Below are 24,218 nucleotides of genomic sequence, written 5' to 3'. Positions count from 1 at the left end.
CAGATTTTACTCTCGTTACTTCAACCCGCGAGCAGAGGGGACGGACGCCCTGGATCTGCTTTATGCCTTTCCCCACTCCCACTCATACCGGCGGTCATCCGCAAGCTGATTCACGAGTGGGCAGAAGTGATCCTAGTAGCACCATATTGGCCACAGAGATCGTGGTTCGCCGACCTGATGAACCTGTCTCAGTCGCCCCCATGGAACATTCCCCCTCATCAAGTGTCCCTACACCAGTGAACCATCAGTCACCCGGAACCCCAATGGTTACAACTGACCGCCTGGCACTTGAGCGCCAGATAATGGCACAGGAACTATTCTCTCCCGGGGCCATTACCATAATTCAAGCTTCACGCCGTCCGGCAACAAACCGCATTTATGACTCCACTTGGAAAAATTTTTGCCTTTGGTGCAGGGAAAGGCAGTTTGACTTACACAAACTCTACATCCCTCAGATAGTAGATTACCTCTTGGAGGGACTAGACAGAGGCCTCGCCCCCGCGACCATCCGCAGGCAAGTGGCGGCCTTGTCCACCCTCCTCACCTGCATGGATTCGGTTCCCTTAGCTCACCACCCCAGGATCCGTGCCTTTATCAAGGGCGCTTATAACACCAGACCTCCAGTAGTTCACAGGTACCCGTCCTGGGAACTACCGCGAGTCCTTCACGCGCTCATTCGGTCACCATTTGAACCATTGGCGACCGTTTCCTTGCGACACCTGTCGCTAAAGGTGGCGTTCCTGATTGCCATCACATTGGCCAGACGAATTTCGGAACTGGCCGCACTGTCATTCAGAAACGACCTATGCATTTTCCACAAGGACAGGGTGGTCCTTAGGTTAGATCCTTCCTTCATACCGAAGGTGAATTCACTCTTTCACAGGACACAGGAAGTAATTCTCCCAAACTTCTGTCCAAATCCAACACATGACCGGGAGCAGCAGTGGCATACATTGGACGTCCGCAGAGCCTTGCGGCGTTATATAAAGCGTACAGAACCCTTCCGCAAGTCGGAGGCCCTATTTGTGTCCTTCCAAGCGGGCACCTTGGGGCGGAAAGTTTCCGCAGGCACCATTGGAAGGTCGATCCGAAGTTGTATTGCAGAAGCTTACAATGTATCATCCCTGCCGCCCCCAAGTCATCTCACGGCCCATTCCACCGAAGCACTGCAACTTCGGCGGCATGGGCTACCCAGGCGTCAATCGAGGAAGTTTGCAGGGCCGCGACATGGTCCTCGCCTTCCCCGTTTATACAGCACTACAAGATAGACCGCTTTGCATCGGCGGACGCCTCCTTTGTTAGGAGGGTCCTCCAGAAAGTTGTCTCAGAAATCAATCTACCGGCCTTATCTGTTTCCCACCCCTTGGGACAGTGAGGCTTTGGTACGTCCCATTGGTGGATTATCCATCTCCTGTACTGGAGAAGGGGCGTTGGTCTTACCTGAACGCCTTTTCTCAGTACGGAGATGGATAATCCACACCCACCCCAAGGCCTGCAGGCCGCTAGTAGGGAGCTGAGAGCCAATACCTCGTCAATCATCAGCCAATTCGCCCTCGTTAAGAATGGACTCCACAGGAAGTGGGGGCGTGTCAAGTTTTGGCTACTTGGTCTCAAGAGCAGGCAGACAGAGAAAACCCATCAGTGGATTATCCATCTCCATACTGAGAAAAGGCGTTCAGGTAAGACCAACGCCCCATTTCATTCAGAGATTTTCATAGCATTATGACTGGGGATGCTAAGTATTGAACTCAGCTTTCTGTTTGCAAAGTAGCATTCTGCCACTGGACTATGGCCCTAATTTTTCCCATCATGCTGGCAAATCAACCTATCACCAGTTAATTCTACTGTGAATATATTTTAGGAAAAGGGAGGGGGAATACTCCTAAAAGCCCATCCAGTGACTCAACTAGGATAGGATTTTAATTTGGATTTGTGAGGTTCCAAAGATGTGACCACTATGCTACATTATAATTTTGTTGTCCATGGAAGGAAATCTAGTCTGTACACATATGAAGAGGTGAAGGGTCTCTCCATCAATAGGAGGTCAGAGTTTAAAAGAAATTCACCCTGTGGTTGCTGTGTTCTGCTTTTAAAACTGTAGTGTTCAGAGTTCAGGAAGTCTTGTGACAAGATCAGCCTCAAAACCAGGGGCTTATTTTCTCCATTCTACCCCTACTTCAGAGGAGCAATGCAGCTTTTGCCCTTGGTCTCCTGAGCTTCCATGACCCTATTCAGACACCTACCCACCTCAATGGAGTACATGGTGTTTAAGCATTAATTGTATCAGTTTGTGTTTGCTTTATGGTGGAAAGGAGTTGCTAATGTCCTGGGGTGAACCTGTGGTTACTGGTAAGTGGACTTCAGAGGAAATGAAATAAAGGGAGGAAAAGAAGGATGGGAATTGCAATATAATAAGAAATGTAACACTTTGCTAAGTGTTGTGGGGAATCAATTTCCCAGGAACTTTGGGGAAGTCTTTGGAAGTATATTTACACATATCCAAATCTAGGCAAGTGATGAAATTTGGGGTGGTGAAACAATTTTATTACTGGTTGGATTTTGGGATAAGCTATATAGGGCATTTGCTTGAGTCACCTTCATAAATTATTGCTTCATAAATGTGTTTCCGTGGCTAACTTGTGTTCTGCTTATAATGTTGTGGCACCTGCATGTTTTTAGGCCAGTTTCTTTTGTTCTTCTTAAGGGAGAGAGGAATTATTATTGACCATTAAAGGCTTTATTAAGAGGACCCAAAAGGTTGTCTAATGAAGTGGTCAGTAATAAGCCAGGTTTTTTTTAGTCACTACCATCATGGAAAATATTTCTTTTTATATTCCTCACAAATAGAGATGCCTCTTGTCATTGCTCAGCAAACCTAACTCGTAGGGTTCTTGGGGAAGAAAAATTGCTGGAAGGACAGTTGGAAAGATCTTGCAAACTGTTCACTCCCCATCCATACTCAAATGTATATTCACCCACCAATATCTACTTTTGAGTAAATAAGTAGGAAAGTGACAGATAGCCTAGACTACTTATCAGCAATTCTGATTTGCTTATGTGGGGCTATGGTAAAAATTCTACTTTATGTTTATTTTTCCTCAGGTTATCATGTGATGTAAGTGTGAGACGGAAGCAAAGATAAACATGCATTCCAACCACACAACTAGGAATGGCTGCCGAGTACAGGAAGTTATGCAGGTGAATACAGATTCCTGAACTGATATCTGGAAATAAGGCTGCTTTGGGTGTAGGAACTCATATCCAATAGGTGGAAGAAAGTTGTCCGGTTAAAGAGCTGAGTTTAACATGGAAATGGTATAATTTCTATGGATAGTTAGTTCTCAACTTACAACCATTTGTTAAGTAAACATTCAAAATTACAATAGTACTGAAAATGTGACCAATGAATGGTTTTCACATTTAAATTGCAGCATTGCAGCATCCCCATGGTCACATGATCAAGATTTGGGCACTTGGTGACTGGCATGTCCTTATGACAGTTGTGTTGTCCTGAGTTCATATGATCACTGCTTGTAACCTTCCCAGCTGGCTTCTGACAAGCAAAATCTGTGGGGAAAGTCAGATTTGCTTTAAAAAACCACACTGAGTCACTTAACAACTATGGCAAAAAAAATTGTAGAAGGATGTGCAACTCACTTAACTAATATATTGCTTAGCAACAGAAACTATGGGCTCAAATGTGGTCATAAGTCAAGCACTATCTATTATACTATAGTATAATTCCTTTCTGCCCTATCAAAACAGCATACTATTTCTATACTTAATTCAATTTTGGAGTTCTGCTCTGGGATTTATTCTGACACAGCACATGGGGTCACCTTCGATTTTTCAGAGCAAAGCTTAACATTATATTATTGGTACTTATTAATACGATTGGTGCAAATTGGTATCGATAATTGGTAACTATTCTTTAATTTTTTTATGTTCCAATTAGTATCTTCATTTATTTTCCTCTAAAACCCATCCTCATTATCTAAACCACCTTTTTACAACGCTATTATTAGGGGTTCTTGGTGCTTTCTGAGTTTGGTTGTTTTCTTGCGGACGTTTCATCTAGATAACATCTGTGCTAATAAGGAGTGGGGCTTGCTCTCATTCTAGTGGCTTATCCTGTCAGTGTTGCTGGGGGATGGTCTTGGAGGTTCTTTTGTTGAGCTGTTTACTGTTCGCTTGTTTGCAGTTCCTTGATTGAGGTATCGTTTACTTGATTGTTGGTCTGATGTTAATCTTGGAGTTAACCTATGCTCATTTGGGTGCTGATTGCTGGTGGGGAGATGTTTCGGTCTTTTTGTTCCTTTTTTGGCTTGTTGATTGTCTCTTTTGAATAGTACAGATAGTCCTCAAGTTATAAATGTAACGGAGCCTATCCATTCTATTTGTAACTCGAGGATTTGTAGTAATAAATCTCGTACCGTGAATGCGATTCACTCCCAGCTTCCGCCCACAAATTCGCTAATTTAATGCATGGGCAAATGCATGGCTTGTTAAGTGAATATGAGGTATTTCAGGGTGGGGAAGGCCATGGCGGGGACCTAGTGCTTCTGATTACCCAAGGTCTCACCGGACCCACTGAAATATCTCATGCTCCCTTCCCTGGGAGCCCACAATTGCTCCCCCCATCTTGCTGCACCGGGTTACTTACCTTGTGAAGATATGACTCCTCTCCAGCCTCTCTATTTCTTTCTCTGCTCCCGGCAAGAACAGAGGGAGGCCTCTGAGGCCCAGAATGGACCTCCGGAAACACGTGGCCGCCTCCCGGCCTCTGTACTGGGCCTTGGAGGCTCGGAGGAGGCTTCTGAGGCCCAGAACAGGCCTTCAGAGCCCCGCTGAAGCATCCCCCAGTGTCATTTCCAGGCAGCAGCAGCTTGGGAAAAGCTTCCGACGCCCAGATCAGACCTTTGGAGCCATGCTGAAGTGTCTCCCGACATCCTTTCTGGGTGATAGCAGCCTGGAAAAGTCCTCTAAGGCCTGGATCAGGCCTCCGAAGCCCTGCTGAAGGATCCCTCGGCCTCCTTTCTGGGTGACAGTGGCCCAGAAAAGGCCTCCGAGGTCCAGATCAGGTCTTTGAAGCCCTGCTGAAGCATCCCTTGGCCTCCTTTCTGGGGGACAGTGCCCAGAAAAGGCCTCCAAGGCCCAGATTGGGCCCTCTGAAATGTTCCCTGGTGTCCTTTCTGGGTGGCAGCAGTCCAGAAAAGGCCTCCGACACCTGGAAATGAAACCAGGGGACGCTTCAGCGGGGTTCCGAAGGCCCGATCCGGACGTCGGAGGCCTTTTCCGGGCCACTGTCACCCAGAAAGGCCAGGGGATGCTTCAGCGGGGCTGCTATAAATTGAGCGAAAGCCTTACTAGCATTGATAATGTTAGCTAGTTTGGGTAATGAAACGAAAGAAAACAACCAAATTCAGAGAGCACCAAGGCCCCTTACTCCAACCCTGAGCTACAAATATTCTCCTTTATTGGTGCAACACTATTATGTTCCTGGACTTCAAGATTATGACAGAAGAAAACTTCAATATGAGGTTACAGTGTGAACAGGGAAAATTAGGTACAATTACAAAATTTATCTTCCCTCTCCTGCCACTTTTTTTTTCATTTATTGCCTGTCAATAACTGGTAACTGGTTTTCCAATAGCAGAAAATTTATGGATTGTACTGAAACTTAGGAAAGAAGCAGAAGCTCCTTAAAACATGTTGCGCAATGGGGTATTTTAAAAGTCAAATCAAGTAAAGCATTTTGCATAACTTGAAAGTATAAATATTGGAAATAGTGCTTTTAGGCTACATCAACCTTAAGATAATAAGAGCCAGGGATTCTGGCTCTTATTGAAATGTCTTTAATCAGCCTCCTGTCTTTTGCTTCAAGGGATAATTCATAATATAATATTTTTTAAAAGTATTTTTATTATCTGAGACCAAAATTTTGAATGTTTCCAAGCCTATGCTGCATCAATGTTAAAACAAATGATCTGTTTCAAACAAGACTTAGTTTATTTGCTGCATTATTATTTTTCATATATTTTCTATTTTTTTTAGCATCTTTCTTGAACTGCATTGCCCAGACGTTACTAATATATTTGCCCATTGAGATCTGCCAGTGTTTGCATAGTATTAATAGTAATTTGGAAGTAGGGTGCTTTATTTAATGTTGGTGCAACCTAAGACAACCTGTATTTATGTTACTTTAGTTGATCAAGAAGCAGCTGGTGAACTCCATCAAGGCCCTGCAGAAACATTACGTGACCTCTGATGCTCTTGTAACAAGTGATGATCAAGATGCTAATACTCTTTGTTGTGTATTGGAGGCTGTATTTGTACATGGTTTGAAAACTAAGCACATCAAAGCAGAAATTGGAGCAAAAGGGAGAAAACATGGAGGGCGCCTTCCTCAGCCAGTGTTTTGGACTCTGCTAAAATCTGTCACACACAGGTGAGACTAAGAAATGCTACAATTTTGATTTGGGAAGTTACTGAGTATACAGTATGATGCAAGAGTGAGATTTTTGGCTGCAGAAAATCATATGATGTGTGGAATGCTAGAGAACTTGTCTCTTCTTGTCTAGATTTAGTAGATAAAAAAGCCCCATGTTGTAATTGTATGTGTCTCAGTTACCTCTTGATGTGGCAGCAAAATGGTTCATAGGTTAAGATGTTAACAATGGTATTTCAGCCATAGTTCAGTAAAGACAGGTTTGAGACATGCGCGTTGTGTGATAGAATGAGCTCCCATCCTCACCTAGTCATTCAAAAGCATGCAGATGTGCTTAGATAAATAGGTACTACTTCAGTGGGAAGGTAACAGCACTCCATGACATCATGCTGGCCACAAGACCACAGAAACGTTTTTTTGACAGGACTAGCTCAATAGCCCTTGAAATGGAGATAAGGATGCCCGTTATTGTTGGCAATGATTAGCGGAGTAAAATCTACAGGGTCTCCTTTATCTTTTTACCTCCTGATGTTTTCATCAGACAAGAATGCATCAAACCCAACTTTTACCACCAGTCATAACCTTGCTTTCCCTTGCCTTTGTGAGCTGTCCTTTTAATGGATGTTGTGTTTTCCCCTTCCTGGTTATTTCTCCTTTTTCAGAAACATAATTTCTGAACTGGAAAACTTGATCTTCATCAATACAGATGTGGGGCGTTGTCGTGCATGGTTGAGGCTGGCTTTGAATGATGGCCTGATGGAGTGTTATCTAAAACTCTTGCTTCATGAAAAGTCTCAACTCTTTGAATATTATCATTCATCTGCTCTGCTTCTGGATACTGAGGAGGTTGAATTTCTCCTCAGCTATTTGCAGGGCTTGTCTTCTTTGGCCTTTGACCTCTCGTATAAGTCAGCAGTATTGAACGAGTGGACCATCACACCTTTATCCTTGTCAGGCCTTTGCCCTGCCTGGGAACTGTTGGACCCTCTTGTGGGACTGGAACCTCAAAGAAAGGAGTCACTTAGTTCTCTCTCACAATCTTCTGGCTCTGATGAAGTTGAAGCTCACCCAGCCATCCTGCCTGCCCCTAAAAGTGAACAGGCAGATAAACTCACAGCTTCCAACTTGAGCATCAGCACAACTGGTTCCTCACAGCTCTCTTCCAGCCTGGATTCTGACATTCTTCTCCCAGCCAATTCTACCAGCACTCACAGCCCTGCTCAGGAGAAAGAGCCAATCTCCAATGACTCTGAAGTGGAGATGACAACAGCAACAGCAGACTTGGACCAGGACCTCCAAGAGTGAGTATGATAGTGAAAGTGATATACCACACAATATTTTAACTCTGCAAGTATTAAAGCAGAATTTTAGTGAAATTCAGCATAACACTAAAATAATAATTCCTGGATTCTTAATAATGTGGTTGGCATGTCAATAAGGGAAATCAACCTGCATATCTTTTCTGCCTTTTTTCCAAGCCGAAAATAGAATGTTGCTTCTCCTATCATTAGTCCTGTTTCTGCGATTTTTCTTTGACCATATGTGAGATGCTGTCTTGATCAAACAATCTTTCCATTTCATTCATGCAAGTGTTCTGATTTTCTTTTCAGCATTTGTGTTACATCACAGAAGTATAATCAGTAGTTTGTGGGTTTTTCACCGCATGTTACGTTATCTACAAACTTAAACATTGAAAGTGTTTAATGTTTATATATGACAATAAGAGTTTATCAGTTATAGGTTTGACAGTGGCACCCTTTTCAGAGCTTGAGAAAGCTGTAGTCTTGTCTGGATGATTCACTCAGTAAATCCACAACTAAGGAGCAATTTGAATTCGTGGCCAGTTTCCTATATATTTTATCTGCAATTAGAAACTTCACTCTCAAAATACTGTGTATAATGGATATTTACCTTGTCAGTTCTAATCCTTTAGACCAACTTAACACATAGTATAAAATGTATCAATTCTATTCATGTATTAAAACAGTTTATTTTTATGCTTGAAAGAGCAAGTTAACAGTTATTGAATGTGCTGAATAATATGTGACTAACCTCAGTCATCTTTGATACCTTATCTTTGGACTCCATGTGGTACATTAAGAGATAGAATTACTGGAGATGATCTCTCTCTTGCAAATGTTTTAAATTTTTCTATTTCTTTCTAGGGTGTTAGCAGAATTTACCAGGACACAGAGAAAGTTGGAAACTGTAGGAGTTCATGAAGCACACATCATCTCTCAGTCTTCCCCACCAGAGTGCCCCTGCCCTGCTACCAGTTTCTGCACTGTGCACCTTCCTCATACTGTACTGGAAAAAGGCCCTGTTGACATCATGCTACCTGCAATAATGATAAATTCACAGCTTCCCAATTTACCTAAGACTGGAGAATCTGTTAGTAGTACCAGTGTCCAACAGACCTCTATGCTAACCACAATAATTGTGACCAAAAAACCTGTGGATGTGTCCCAAATTCATTGCAACAAGAGAGGAGCTAAAAGTCGGACTGATGAAGTCAGTGGTTATGAAGGAAGCCTCCCAGGAACAGACCAGCTTCTTTCACCAATCTCACCAGTGGTCTGCCCTGTAAGAATTACTTGTTTCGTTCTGTTGTGTTTTTGCAGCTTCTGGAACTCTTTCTGGCCACATTGCCAAAAATTGGCAATAAAACTGCCAAAAGAGTCAGTCTAGTTCTCTATTGTTTTGAAGTGGGGAACCTGAATTAGTGTAATTCTAGAACAAGCTTAGGATGGTTTTTAAAAAATAAGCTTAATATAGCAAAGAGAAATCTTGGCTTGTCTGGCTTGCTTTGTCTAATGAGGCTTTTGGCTCTCCTCAAATAATAAAGTGGTCCTTGGCCATCCTTTGTATTTCTGCCATAGTTTAGTAAGTTCTGGAAGGCTATTTATGTTGCCAAAATTTGTACACGAGGCATGCCAAATAGACCTTAATTTTCAGTACCCTCCTAAAAGCATTAATTTTTTTTTAATTTTTTGGGGAATCTCCCTGAAGCAGCCCTTTGGAAGTTGTTTATCATGGGATACTAACTCAATGTTTGGGGATCTGAGAACTCCTACATATTTTTTTTTTTAATTTGTATTTATTGAGCTATGATTAACAAACACTATCAGGTAATTAAATTAACATAAATCCAAGATAAAAAAGAAAACTACAAACAAATCTACTAAAATGCAAATAGACACTTGCTATACCTGTACAGATTTATCATACATGTAAAGTATTATCATACTGTTAATATCACTTTTTTATAAAGATGAGAAATAGCAAATCCTGTCACATTCACAGCTATGGGCCTCACAACGAATGTATGATGTTGATCAAGAAGTTCCTTTACAGCTCCAGAAATGCTTTTCCTGCAACTTCACTGAAACTTCCTGTCCTTGACTTCATTTCCTCTAGCTACAGTGCCTTATTCCTGGCTTTGAGCTAATCTGTATGTCATATTTAATAAGTGATGTCACCTTTCCCAGATCACTTTTCCCAAATATCACCTATCTAGTCCATTCACATCCAGAAGAAAGACTATGGAATACCTTTGTAAAACAGTGTCTAATATTTTCCCAGCCATTTCCAAATTTCTCTAAAAATGACTCCTGATAATATGAAAATTTAAAGGGAAAAAAAAAACAAAATTTCCGGTTTGCTTATATTTCTGTGTATATATGTGTGTGTTTAAATTGTTCAAAATTAATAGAATTTTAAAAAATTAAATGCTGATGTCATGGTTCCGATAGATGAAACCAATTAAAAGAACTTCAAGGCAAGGATTTCTTCCTTAAAGATCATTTTATTCAGGAAACAAAGTATTGGCACTTACATAGTTGAACTCAAGACTAAAGTTCCCTCCCTCTGTTACAAAGTAACAAGCTGCAATTCCCACCCCAGAAAGGCCGTCATAAATCACATTCACCAATTAATCTAAAATCCTCCCCACTTTACAGCCCTCCAAAACTTTATCTAGAATTGACCTTAAAGCTCACCTAACTGCAATTGTTTAGGCCAGGGATAGGCAACCTTGGCTCTTTTATGCTGGCTCAGGAATTCTGGGAGTTGAAGTCCACAAGTCATAAAAGAGCCAAGGTTGCCTACCCCTGGTTTAGGCTAATTTAAAAAGCTCAAGCATTCCTCCCACCCACCCCTTCTACATCTGAGAATCCCAAGCAACAGAAAAAGCACAAATAAAGTAAAAGGTAAAATGGCTGCAATTTCTTAATTGTCACAGTGTTGACATCTGATTTGTCACAGGCTGAATTTTTTAAATCAGATTGTTTAAATTAGTTGACCATTTTTCTTGGTGCTTTAAATTGTATGATTGGATCTTTTTTTTTTTTAACCTGATCAGTTCAACCAAAGACAGTAATGATAATGATCTGTAGTTAGAGTGCAAGGTCTCAGATCAAGTCATTCAATATAATACTCAATTAGAAGATGGCTGCTTTGCTGGTCACTTGCAAGAAAAAGCTCTCAAAAGAATATTGCTATTATCGAATTTGAATTTTATTTCTATTTAAATCTAGTAAAGCTCAGAATCATCCCGCCATGCTTTCCACATTTCTTAATCACCGCCCTTCTTTTCATTTATTCTTGCTTCCCATCTTGGCCTGGGCTCCATTAGATCTGAGCTATGTCAAAAGTAAATGCATGACAGCCATAAGAGAAGGCTGTCCTGCTAAGGACAATTTATTATTTTCTCGCATCAGCCCAGCTGCTTGAATTCAGTAAACTCAGAGCCAGAAGAATAGCTTGTTTGGGTAATAGCACAAATGTTATCTTTTGTTATTTCCCAACAGAAAAGAAGCTGGATCACTGAGGATGATTTTTACCTTCCTTCCCCTCCCGAGGAAACAGAAAAAAGCTTCTCCAGTTCTCCCAGTACCTCACTAGAGAGGCTTACCAGTACCCAACCTGCTATGCCATTGAGAGCCCCAGATCGAGGCAAGCTTTCTGTATCCTCAGCAGAGCTCAGCAAACTCAAACTGTCTCCTAGGAGGGAGCTGAAGGGCTTTAGTGTTGTTCATCGGAGAGAAATAGGTAACTTGTGTTTTGACTAAGGGAGGAAAGAGGAAGTGGAATGGGAGGAGAGATTTCTATGGCGGTTTGAAGAATTTATAGTAATGGAAGCGTCATCCATTTTGCTGCTTTACAGAAATGTCACTTGTGCTAGAGAGTGCATAAAGCTATTCCTCTCTTGTCCCACTTGTAGGTCTTTCCAATCCATTTCGGGGTCTGCTGAAATTGGGGACTCTGGAACGTCGAGGAGCTCTGGGCATTTGGAAGGAGTTTTTCTGTGAGCTCTCACCTCTAGAATTGCGGCTATTTGTAGACTGTGAGGAGCGAGTATGTGTAGAAAACTATTCTCTGCTGAGATGTGAGTCCTTAGGACGGGCTCACAGTGATGGGCGCTTTGAGCTGGTCTTTTCCAACAAACGATTGTGTCTTCGGGCTTCCTCCCGGGATGAAGCAGAGGACTGGTTGGACCGGCTGCATGAAGCCCTAAAAAAGTTTAGGTTACAGAAGGATGAAGGGTGGAAAACTCTAGAGTGCCCTGAGGCTGCAGAGGATTCTGAGGATTTCTTCGGAGGTGGACCACCTGGTGACTTGCCTTCCTTCTCGGTGTACAGTAGAACTGGCCCAACTGAGTTGGACTGGTCATGTGCCTTGAAACCCGAGCTAGATGCAGTCAAGGAATCTGTCCTGTACTTGGAGGTTGAGAAAGCATGGGTCCCTTTGGTGTTCTCCCTGTCCTTAGAAGCCTTGAAATGCTTCAAAGCCAGAAATGATAAAAAGATACTGAGCAACAGCTTTGGAATTGAGACCATCCAAGATATCCTGCCAGATGTGAACTTGGGTGGACCTTCATTCTTCAAGATCATCACTTCAAAAGCAGTGCTGAAGTTGAGAGCTGAGAACACAGAGGAGGCAACTGATTGGAGAGACCTGGTCCGCCGGGTGCTCATGTCCTACCTGGAAGTGGCTGAGGAGGCCCTCACACTTGGAGGCCATCTGGATGGCAGTTCACAGGCAATCCTGAAGAATACTGTTAAGGAAAATGGATATTTGCTGCAGTATCTGGTTGCCATCCCCATGGAGAAAGGCCTGGACTGCCAAAGTTTCATATGTGCAGGTAGGCACGTATGGGATGCTTGCAAAAAGATAACTTATGTCAAGCCTTTTTTAAATAATGTATTTTCCCTTCCAGTTAAACAACTAAGATTGAGGATTTTACTTCTCCATGTGTTCATTTGTAGTTTAATGTGATTTTAGAACACAAGATGTTGGTGGTCATTGTTATTACAGTGTTAACATAAGTTCAGATTAATTGTGCAGTGGTAAGTCATTGAAAAACGTAAGTCTTAAACAAGTCATTATTACCATAAGCCTTTGTTTCACTAGATCTCTTCAGTCTTCTAATGACTAAATATTAATTTAACTAATAGAAATAACAAGAAATTCTTAAGCTGGAATAACTGAAGGGGAGGGGGGCAATCCCTAAATGTCTGATTGTTCTGTTTTTTTTTGTAATTGATTCATTTTGAATGCCAAAACCACACTTTATTTTCAGGGCTATTTGCCCAAGAAGATGGTAAAGTAAAGCTTGAAAAATTTTAGAGGCGCATGCATAGATTATTGGAAGTGATTTTGTTTGTGAATCTCTAATTAGCATAAATTCATCTCTGGCTCAGTGAAAAGCTGGTCTATTAAATGTTCAGAGGTTGCAAGTAGACAGGAAGAAAGATGTAGGAAGGTCAGACAATGTGTGACAGGCAGGTCTTATGAGCAAATGCAGTTTGTGAAGCCAGCTGCTGATATCGTTCTCTAATTCATAATCTTCATTGTCATCTCTAAATAGACCATAGACTAATCTACTTGTTGACTTGACTGCACTTTTCTCTGTTTGTTTGAATGAATGAATAATGAATTTCCTTGCTTACATTGGGCTATTCCTGTATCTGTAATTATTCAAAAATATCCAATTTTTGCAATTTGAATAACTGGGAAATGTCCAAGAATCCTTCAGTATAGAGTTCAGTCTAGAAACAAGATAGTGCCTGTGAGCTTCTCACAATGAAATGCAGGAATTTTTATTGGCCAGAAAATACGGGAATCCATTTTACTCCTAAGATAGTTTTGTGAACCAAAGGAAAGCTAAAGATTATACCTTTCGTAGTAAATCTGATAATAAAGCCAAAGATCAGGCCACATTTCCTGATTTCTGAAGAGATCTATCTTTCTTTCCAGCCACAGAGTAGAACAGTTATTATATTTCTATCCACTAAAATCAGAATAACAAATAGTTCTGTTCTAAAACAGTTTTGGCCTTGACCTTTCTTTCTGCTAAAAATAAAGAGCAATAGATAAAAATATATTGATGTGTAATAAAGGCAGGAGGCGTGCGTGTGTATGTGTGTGTGTGTGTGTGTACACATATTACACACACAGGCACATCCATACTTGAGAAACACAGATCTAGAGACTAAGGCTGAGCAATAGCTGATTTGACAACTTTGGTTCAACTCTAATATCTTCCTGTTATTATAGGCAGTGGCCTAATCAGCAAATGGATTGTGGAAACGGAAAACTGACTTCTTTGGAGACAGCAATTGGGGAATAGGCTGTTTAAATGCAAAAGCTTCTCCAATAACCAGGAGTCAGATTCTGGCATTTTAAGATATCCCTAACATTTTGTCTTTCCTTTCCAGGCTGCTCCAGGCAGATTGGCTTCTACTTTGTGAAACCTAAGCTGTGTTCATTCACTGGCCTCTATTTCTGTGACAATTGCCACCAAGATGAAGAGTCTGTGATACCTTCACGTCTAATTCATAACTGGGATCTTTCCAGATATCCGGTACGCCCAGTTATGGTGGGAGGGGACATAGAGTATATAAGCTCTGTTTGTGAAATTGTCTCTTTTAAATCCCAGCTGCATAACTATAGTCACAAAATGACTGTTGTTTTCATTATGAAAGAGAGAAGCTTGAGAGTATCTGTAAGGATCTCCTTCCTTTGTGTCCTACCTGCATTGCAAGTTAGCTCAGATAGGTGCAGGTTTTAAAAAGCAGATTAGCAAAATTTGACCTCCCTCCCTCCCTCTGAGTGTTTCTCCTCCTTAACAAGTGGATTCCCCAGTGCTGGCTGGGGAATTTGGGAAATCAGAATATACACATTTTAAATTTGTTGAGGTTGAGAAACACTGATTTAGCTTAAGATGTCAAGGACCATAAAGTATGAAGTCTATGAGCAAGGTAGTATTCTGATTAGGATTTTTCAATTTGTGAGCTGCAACTGTTTTTTTTAATATACATTCTGTTGTATACTGGGATTGGTGAAGCATTGAGTAGTCGGAAGGTTAACAACTCTTTATTTGAATCAACACAGAAGCGATTCTAACAACCGCTTGGCTTCTATTTATATTGGACTGCTGCTAGGTGGCAGCCAATGAATTTAAAGCACTATTTGCCACCTCAAGTGCTGGCTTGTAACAATACACAAACGGTTAGAGACTTGTTTAAACATAATCATTTAACTGCTTTATAACTGCCATTGTAAAATGGTTCAATACACAACACCCCTTCCCCCTAGGTAATCACATATCACAATAATGTATATAGTCTTGTAAGTAGGCAGGCGGATATTGCACCTGCCCCAATCGTTGTAGTGCCGTTGGAGGCTCCTGGTCTACCAGTCTCTTTGATAAGCCGGGTATATCAGGGTTCCTAGAGCTGCTCGCCTCGGGTAGACTGGTGCCTTCCTGGACGTTCTGGCTGGGTAGACCGGTGCCTCTCGGGATGTCCTGGCTGGATAGACTGGTGCTTGCATCACCCATCGACAGTTTGGGAAACAAGTCCGTCAACAAATCCCTTTCTGTTGACATAGTCTCTGAAGTTTGTGGTGACTTGGACATGCGTAAGTCACCTTGCCTCTCCCTGCGAGTCTCACAAGAATCGGGACTCAGGTGTGTTGCAGTCACCTGGCACTCGCCGGTTCTCCTCACTGTCAGCGGTCAGGGTTTGATTAGCCTGCTGCTGTTGCAATTGGTTGATGTGGCACCGAACCACATGACCATCTTCCAGGGCCACCTCATACAACTGTGGCCCCGATACCTTACAAACCACAGCTACCACCCATGGTGCCCCTTGACCATAGTTCCTCGCCCAAACTTTGTCACCGATTTGCTGATTGTGTGGGGGGCTTGGGTTGTGCTATTTCTGCAGCTGTCCGGTCTGGATGGAGGCGGTCCAGCTTCATAGTTAGCCAGCGTTCCCATCTCAGGCCCATTGAAGTGCATGGAGTTGTGTGTTGGCAGAGCAAAAAGTCTCCCTGCCGATGATGCCAATCACCAGTCGTTGTTCTTTTTAGCGGTTCCTTGGTCGTCCTGACCATATGTTCTGCTTGACCATTAGAAGCCGGGTGAAAAGGGGCAGAGGTAGCATGTGTAATCATGTTAGTCCGTAAGAAAGACAAACTCAGCAGCAGCGAATTGTGCCCCATTATCGGACACAATCACATCAGGCAAGCCATGCGTGGCAAAGATTCTGCGCAGTTCCTGGATGGTCCTGCCAGTAGTCATATTAGGGACAGGTGCTACCTCAAGCCATTTAGAGTAACTGTCCACTACAATGAGGAACACCTGTCCTTGGAAAGGTCCTGCAAAGTCTATATGAATTCTAGACCAGGGAGTTTGCGTGGTCTCCCAGTGATGTACTGGGGTTTGAGGCATTTCAGGTCTGATCTGCTGGCAAACCTGGTATCCTTTTACTTGAGCCTCTATATCCTTATCCAACCCTGGCCACCACAGGTAGCTTCTCGTGAGTGCGTTCATCCTGACTATTCCAGGATGTCCCTCATGCAGAGATTCTAAGATCCTTGCTCTTAATTTGTGTGGGACTATAACCCGACTTCCCCATAGAAGGCAGCCCTTGTAAGCTGATAGCTCATCTTATCTTCCGATGAAGCTGTGAAATTCTGTCCCAGGACTGACTTCAGGCCACCCCCTCAGCACCCAGTTCAAAATACGACTGAGTGTTTTGTCAGTGGCTGTTTCAGCAGCCACATCCCCAGCGTGAAGGGAAGACTCTGGCAGATCCTGGATTGCCAGGATACGTGCAGCAAGTGCAGGGTCTGGCTCTGATTTGGAAGGGGCAGCCTGCTGAGTGCATCAGCGTGGCCCATTTCCTTGCCAGGCTTATGGACTAGCCTGTAATTGTAGGCTGTCATAAAAATTGACCATCTCAGCATTCTAGAGGAAAGGATCTGAGGGGTTTGCTTGTCTGCAGTAAACAGACCTAGAAGAGGCTTGTGGTCTGTAAAGACCATAAATGGGCGACCATAAAGGAAATCGTGAATTTTTTTTATTCCAGCTACTATTGCTAATGCTTCCTTGTCAATTTGTGCGCAATTTCTTTCCGCAGGGGAAAGTGTCCTTGAATAATAAGGGACCATAAAGTATGAAATCTATGGGCAAGGTAGCATTCTGATTAGGATTTTTCAATTTGTGAACTGCTACTGTATGTGTGTGTGTGTGTGTGTGTGTGTGTGTGTGTGTGTGTGTGTGTGTGTGTATATATATATATATATATATATATATATATATAGGTCTTTGGTTGTTCGGGTTTTCTCCCACGTAAAATTGGAAGTGTCTTGCCGACGTTTCAACAAAGTCCCATTCGTCATCTTCAGGCTGGTGTTTTCAGCTTTGTGCTTTGAGCAGCAATGTGTGGTCTTAGCTGTTTCTTCCTTTTAACTGCCAGTGGGGGTATGAACTGATTGGGTGGGAGCTTGGCTGTGTTCTGATTGGGTGGAGGTGTGTTCTGAATGGTTAGGGGCTTGGCTGTGCTCTGATTGGCTGGGGGAGTGTTCTGTTTGGTTGTGCTCAGGTTAGTCTGAGTTGCAGAGGGGTTTAAGATTTTGGGCTGCCTTGCTATTTTTTGGCTTCTCGTTCGTGGTCGTGCCTCCTCTTCATGGAGGGTGTCAGTTTGCTTCATGTATGGATTGGAGGGGTTTAAAGTGGCTAATGATGCAGCTGTGGTCTGGCTTCTGGTTTGTGGTCGTGCCTCATCATCGGTGTGGCTTTGGGTTTGTTTTTTGCGTGGATGTGTGGTGGTGACATCCTGTGTGGTTTTTGTGAGTGTGGGTCTGGTATCATTTTTTGTGTTAGGGAGTCGTTTGTCAATAAGGGCGGGTTTCCAAATGGCTGGTAGGCGGGAGGTATCATCTCGCTTGTTCATGCTGTGTGGGCGTTTTTCTATCTCGATGGCTTCTCTGATTATTCTGTTATTAAAATGTTCACTTTTGGCAATGGTTCTGGTATTTTTAAAGTCAATTTCATGTCCTGTGGCTTTAAGGTGTTGGACCAGGGAAGATGTTGGTTCCTCTTTTTTGACTGAGTTCTTATGTTCTTCAATGCGTGCACTTATTCTTCTGTTGGTTTGTCCGATGTATGTGGTGGGACAAGTGGTGCATGGGATTTCGTATACTCCTTGATTTTCTAATTCAATTTTATCTTTGGGGTTTCTAAGGATGGTGGATATTTTTCTGTTTGTGCAGAATGCTGTTTTGATGTTGTGTTTATGGAGGATCTTACTGATTCTGTCTGTGGTGCCTTTTATGTATGGGAGGAGGGCTTTGCCGTTTTCTTGTTCTTTGTCTTGGATTTTGGTGGGGGTTTCTTTTTGGATTAGGTTTGTAATCTTATTTCTATGGAATCCATTGGATGTTAGTACATTGGTGAGAGTGTGTAGTTCGGGTTTTAGGTGTTGTTCGTCAGCTAAGCGTTTTGTTCTGGAGATGAGTGTCTTGGCTACAGAGTTGATCTGTGCTGGGTGGTGGTGTGAGAGAGCGTGCAGATAGCGGTTTGTGTGTGTTTTCTTCTGGTAGATGGTGTGTCCTAGGGAGGCATTGGATTTCTTGTAGACTAAGACATCCAGGAAGGGAAGTTGGTTGTTAGCTTCTGTTTCCATGGTGAACTGTATTTTGGGGTGTAGGCTGTTGAGGTGTGTGAGGAAGTTGTCCAGTTTTTCTGGTTGTCAGATCTAAGATGTGTTTGGGGGGGTTGTATTTTGTTTGAATAGCTGTCAAGGCTTCTTTGATAGGCACTTGGGTGAAGAGGATATGACATCGAAGCTCACTAGTAGGTCCTTCTGTTGTTTGTATTTTTTGTCCATTATAGATGAAGTATGTGTTGGATAGGCATCACCTCACATGTAAAAACTCATTCCAGTTTATAGAGATCATAAAGAACAAAACTTACAGCCCAGCGACCTACTAGTGAGCTTCGATGTCATATCCCTCTTCACCCAAGTGCCTATCAAAGAAGCCTTGACAGCTATTCAAAACAAATACAACCCCCCCAAACACATCTTAGATCTGACCAACCACTGCCTATCCAACACATACTTCATCTATAATGGACAAAAATACAAACAAACAGAAGGAGCACCCATGGGATCACCCCTCTCACCTGTCATTGCCAACATCTACATGGAACACTTTGAAACCCAAGCTCTAGAAAAATCGGATCACAAACCCAAACTCTGGCTCAGATACGTAGATGACACTTTCATAATCTGGCCACATGGGAAAGAAAAACTGGACAACTTCCTCACACACCTCAACAGCCTACACCCCAAAATACAGTTCACCATGGAAACAGAAGCTAACAACCAACTTCCCTTCCTGGATGTCTTAGTCTACAAGAAATCCAATGGCTCCCTAGGACACACCATCTACCAGAAGAAAACACACACAAACCGCTACCTGCACGCTCTCTCACACCACCACCCAGCACAGATCAACTCTGTAGCCAAGACACTCATCTCCAGAACAAAACGCTTAGCTGACGAACAACACCTAAAACCCGAACTACACACTCTCACCAATGTACTAACATCCAATGGATTCCATAGAAATAAGATTACAAACCTAATCCAAAAAGAAACCCCCACTAAAATCCAAGACAAAGAACAAGAAAACGGCAAAGCCCTCCTCCCATACATAAAAGGCACCACAGACCGAATCAGTAAGATCCTCCATAAACACAACATCAAAACAGCATTCTGCACAAACAGAAAAATATCCACCATCCTTAGAAACCCCAAAGATAAAATTGAATTAGAAAATCAAGGAGTATACGAAATCCCATGCACCACTTGTCCCCCCACATACATCGGACAAACCAACAGAAGAATAAGTGCACGCATTGAAGAACATAAGACCTCAGTCAAAAAAGAGGAACCAACATCTTCCCTGGTCCAACACCTTAAAGCCACAGGACATGAAATTGACTTTAAAAATACCAGAACCATTGCCAAAAGTGAACATTTTAATAACAGAATAATCAGAGAAGCCATCGAGATAGAAAAACGCCCACACAGCATGAACAAGCGAGATGATACCTCCCGCCTACCAGCCATTTGGAAACCCGCCTTATTGACAAACGACTCCCTAACACAAAAAATGATACCAGACCCACACTCACAAAAACCACACAGGATCACCACCACACATCCACGCAAAAAGCAAACCCAAAGCCACACCGATGATGAGGCACGACCACAAACCAGAAGCCAGACCACAGCTGCATCATTAGCCACTTTAAACCCCTCCAATCCATACATGAAGCAAACTGACACCCTCCATGAAGATGAGGCACGACCACAAACGAGAAGCCAAAAAATAGCAAGGCAGCCCAAAATCTTAAACCCCTCTGCAACTCACACTAACCTGAGCACAACCAAACAGAACACTCCCCCAGCAATCAGAGCACAGCCAAGCCCCTAACCATCCAGAACACACCTCCACCCAATCAGAACACAGCCAAGCTCCCACCCAATCAGTTCATACCCCCACTGGCAGTTAAAAGGAAGAAACAGCTAAGACCACACATTGCTGCTCAAAGCACGAAGCTGAAAACACCAGCCTGAAGATGACGAATGGGACTTCGTCGAAACGTCGCCAAGACACTTCCAATTTTACGCGGGAGAAAACCCGAACAACCAAAGACCTACATACAAATACCCGCGAAAACCTCAGAAAACATATATATATATATATATATATATATATATATATATATATATATATATATATATATATATATATATATATATTAGTCAAATAGTAATGATCACCAAGAGAGTATCTATAAAAATAGAATTTTAATCCACCGAGCTTTCGTCAAACACAATTGACATCGTCAGGGTTAAAAGGTAAGCGCCGGGGGAGAGTCTTATATACAGCTGTTTAGTGTCTGCTTCCGGCTCCTGGAGCGTGTCATAGGCCCCAGCTGATCAGGTTGGATCTCTAGCCTGCATCCCACAGTGCTAGTCTGCATTCTGTCATAAGTTGTTTCAGAGTTGGGAATCCAGATCTTTTTGCCTTCCTTGCTCATAGCCTCACCCCCACCACCATCCCACACACGACGTCCCTCTGCGAGTGGGGGTGGGGAGTTATCACTTTCAGTATCCTTACAAGCCTCACGGCTATTTTGGTCTTGTTTATCCGTCTCCCGGAATTGTGCCCTAAGTTCGTAACCCCCGCCCATATTATTCCTCCTCCCCTCCTTCTTCCCCTGGGTTCCCCTGTACGGTCCGCTGTTCGTTCCCACACGCTCTGTCTTGTGCACCGTCAAGATGTTTCTTGTCGTTGTCCTATTGTCAGTGGCTCGTTGTTCCATCCGTTGCCGGTGGGCAACGTTACCGTCCGTCCTTGGTTCTCCATTCCCACTCCATACGGTGCTCTTCCCCTTTAATTGTAGTCGCTGTTTCATCCCATAACTTTGTGCTGGGGGTGTCGAAGGGGGGTGCATTCTCCTGCTGGATTGCGATCGAGTTGTCATGCTGTGTCTGGTAGCCTCCTCATGGGGGGGGGTTCATCGTCGTTCTCCTCATCTCTACCGGACCTGGTTGTATTCCGTTTTTCTTCCAGTTTCTCGAATCCCCATCCATTTCCATTCCATCTCCGTGCTGTTCCGTTCTCTACGGATCGTGGCGAATCCGTCCGCAGTTGTCTGCCAGGACTGGTCTGTAGTTGTTCCAGGAAGGGGGGGCCATCAGTGGGGGCTCCATTAATGTGATTACATGAGGAGGGGGATCGGGCGATGTCTTCTGGGTTGTAAGTCTTTTGATTAGGTCCCCTCTCCCGGTTAATACGGTTGCCGGCATTCCATATTTTCAGAGCCTGGTGTGCTGCGCACAAATCCACACGCCTATTGATGGATTCGGTTCCTGAGAACCATGCCTCTTTTAATAAGCGGCCTCTTTTTGTGATGTCGTTAGCCAAGATTTGGGCATTCTCAAAATCAAAACGATGGCCGTGTTCTGCTGCATGAGCCCAAATCTGGGAGTGCTGTTCACCCCGTCTGATGGCTAGCCTATGCTCATGTAGGCGGGTCTTAAGTCTTTTCGAGGTCTCGCCTATGTAATTACTCTGGCAATCCGCACAGTTGATTTTATAAACTATGGCTGATCTCTCGGCGGTGGGGAGCTGATCTTTGGGGCGCATCACCTTAGCTCGTATGGTTTGGGTGGGTTTGTGGGCTACCTGTATGTTGTGGGGTGCCAGAAGCCTGGCTGTAGCCTCTGACACATTTCTGATGTACGGTAGTGACACGCGTATGACCCGTGTCTGGAGGTCCTCTCTTGATTGTCCATTATGTAGTCCGGGTGCCATACTGTGTCGCTTAATAAACCTCGGGGGATACCCATTCATTCGGCATATGCGGAATAGATGTTTTCTTTCTTCTGCCTTAGCTTCCATGGTGCTGCAGTGCGACTGTACCCGTTTGAACAAGGTCTTAATACAGCTGGCTTTATGGGAGGCCGGATGGTTGCTATGGAAATGGAGGATGCGGTCCGTATGAGTGGGCTTCCGATAGACCTTGGTGTTCAGAGTTCCATCTAGGGAACGTTGGACCAGTACGTCCAGAAAGGCTATCGAGCCCCGGACCTCCTCCTCCAACGTAAATTTAATGTCCGGATATATTGAATTTAATACTCCCATAAAGCCGGCTAGATGGCCTCGTTTGACGACCGCAAAAGTGTCGTCAACGTACCGTGCCCAAAACTTGGGCTGCTGACGGGTCATAGCCTCGTGTTCTAATTGTTGTAGAACCGCTTCTGCCACCACGCTGGATATTGGGGAGCCCATCGGTGTGCCTTTAACCTGTTCATATATATTCCCTTGAAAGGAGAAGTAAGTTGTAAGACATAGCTCAATGAGTTGCGTTAGGTCCCCCGGTTGCAGGGAATCCCGGTGTCCGGTTTTTCCTAGTTTTTCTAATCTATCCCTTAGGACTCTCAGGGCCAGTTCTTGGGGGATGGAGGTGAAGAGTGAGGTGACGTCAAAAGAGACCATCACCTCATCCTCCTCCACCCTAAGGGTCCTGATCCTCCCCAGGAATTCCTCTGCGGATCTGACTGTAGTGGGGCTGCCATCGACCAGGTAGGATATGCGGTCACTAAGCCACTTCGCCAACCCTGAGATGGGAGTGCCTCTAAACGACACGATAGGGCGAAGTGGAATATCCTGCTTATGGATTTTTGGCAGTCCATAAAACCTCGGGAGCGCAGAATCATTGGGTCGTATTCTCCTTAAGGTATCTTCATCAAGTTTCTTTGATCGTTTAAAACTATCAAGTAACTTGTTGATTTTATTTTTCAGGGCCACCATGGGGTCTTTCTTAATAATTCTGTAAGCAGTCCTGTCATTTAATAACTGCAGCGCTTTGGCCACATAGAGTGCCCTGTCCATCACCACTGTGGCCCTCCCCTTATCAGCGGGGAGTATCACAATGGTGGCGTCCCTCTTAAGATGTTCCAGGGCCTCCGTTTCATCCCTAGGTAACACTTGGTGGTGCCTATGACGCATAAGCAACCCCGTGACCTGCTGCCTGATTAAAGTTCGCCGAATTTTCTCCCAAATCCTCGTGGTGTATAGCCGGTTCCAACGCGGCAACGAAGTCTAACAGATTCGCATCCATCAGTTATATCCTGCGTCGCGCTGCAACAGCGCAAGTTGGGGGCGGGTGAGGGTCTTTGAGGATAAATTATGTACCACATTATCCATATACCTATTACCCTTTAATCCCCGTAAAGTGTCTATCTTACGTTGGAGGCGTATGGCAGTCTGTTGATTGGTTCTCTCCGCCATTGACCGGACGTGCTGGTCGAGCATTTGGAAGTGTTGCTCTGATAAATCTCTGTTGCATTGTTCACGAAGACAGTTGGCTCCCGTCTTCAAGGTTCCCACTCGACGGTGTTGATCATTAATGAGTGCTCGTACCGTGCGACGTTGGAATTGTCTCACCGCTAACTGGCATTCAGCAGAATTCACTGCGGGTCTCCTCATTAATGATTTGGGTGGGAGTTCTTCACGCATGCAGGCGTGCAGGAAGGCTAACTTGCGATAACAAGCCGAGATACGGCATACCGACTTCTCCCAGCGCCTTGCCTTGAGCAAAACTGCTCTGTTATAATGATTGGAAATAAAAACAAAAACATGACTCTTGGGAATATTCATGTTAGTCAAATAGTAATGATCACCAAGAGAGTATCTATAAAAATAGAATTTTAATCCACCGAGCTTTCGTCAAACACAATTGACATCGTCAGGGTTAAAAGGTAAGCGCCGGGGGAGAGTCTTATATACAGCTGTTTAGTGTCTGCTTCCGGCTCCTGGAGCGTGTCATAGGCCCCAGCTGATCGGGTTGGATCTCCAGCCTACATCCCACATTACTAGTCTGCATTCTGTCATAAGT

At 43.6% G+C, this 24,218-nt stretch overlaps 1 protein-coding gene across 3 annotated transcripts in view; it reads left to right on the top strand.

The window, feature by feature from the left end:
- Positions 1–2,914: 2,914 nt before the first annotated feature.
- Positions 2,915–24,218, top strand: part of PLEKHM1 (pleckstrin homology and RUN domain containing M1) — a 34,825-nt gene continuing 13,521 nt past the window's right edge. For 2 of the 3 annotated variants that reach the window (XM_039322310.1, XM_039322311.1), the window contains exons 1-7: positions 2,916–3,198; positions 6,207–6,448; positions 7,111–7,749; positions 8,614–9,031; positions 11,257–11,497; positions 11,670–12,590; positions 14,167–14,312. In XM_039322310.1, the coding sequence (XP_039178244.1) occupies positions 3,145–3,198; positions 6,207–6,448; positions 7,111–7,749; positions 8,614–9,031; positions 11,257–11,497; positions 11,670–12,590; positions 14,167–14,312 (2,661 nt within the window). In that variant the 5' untranslated portion in view covers positions 2,916–3,144. Of the gene's footprint in view, positions 3,199–6,206; positions 6,449–7,110; positions 7,750–8,613; positions 9,032–11,256; positions 11,498–11,669; positions 12,591–14,166; positions 14,313–24,218 lie in introns of all 3 variants that reach the window. The other variant, XM_039322309.1, reaches the window with a different exon arrangement.

The sequence above is a fragment of the Crotalus tigris genome, unplaced genomic scaffold (assembly GCF_016545835.1).
Source record: "Crotalus tigris isolate CLP2741 ecotype Arizona unplaced genomic scaffold, ASM1654583v1 scf7180000023927.49193, whole genome shotgun sequence".
In the NCBI taxonomy this organism is placed as follows: Eukaryota; Metazoa; Chordata; class Lepidosauria; order Squamata; family Viperidae; genus Crotalus; species Crotalus tigris.
The sequence above is the reverse complement of the archived record's forward strand: the minus strand, read 5'-3'. Positions and strand labels throughout refer to the sequence as shown.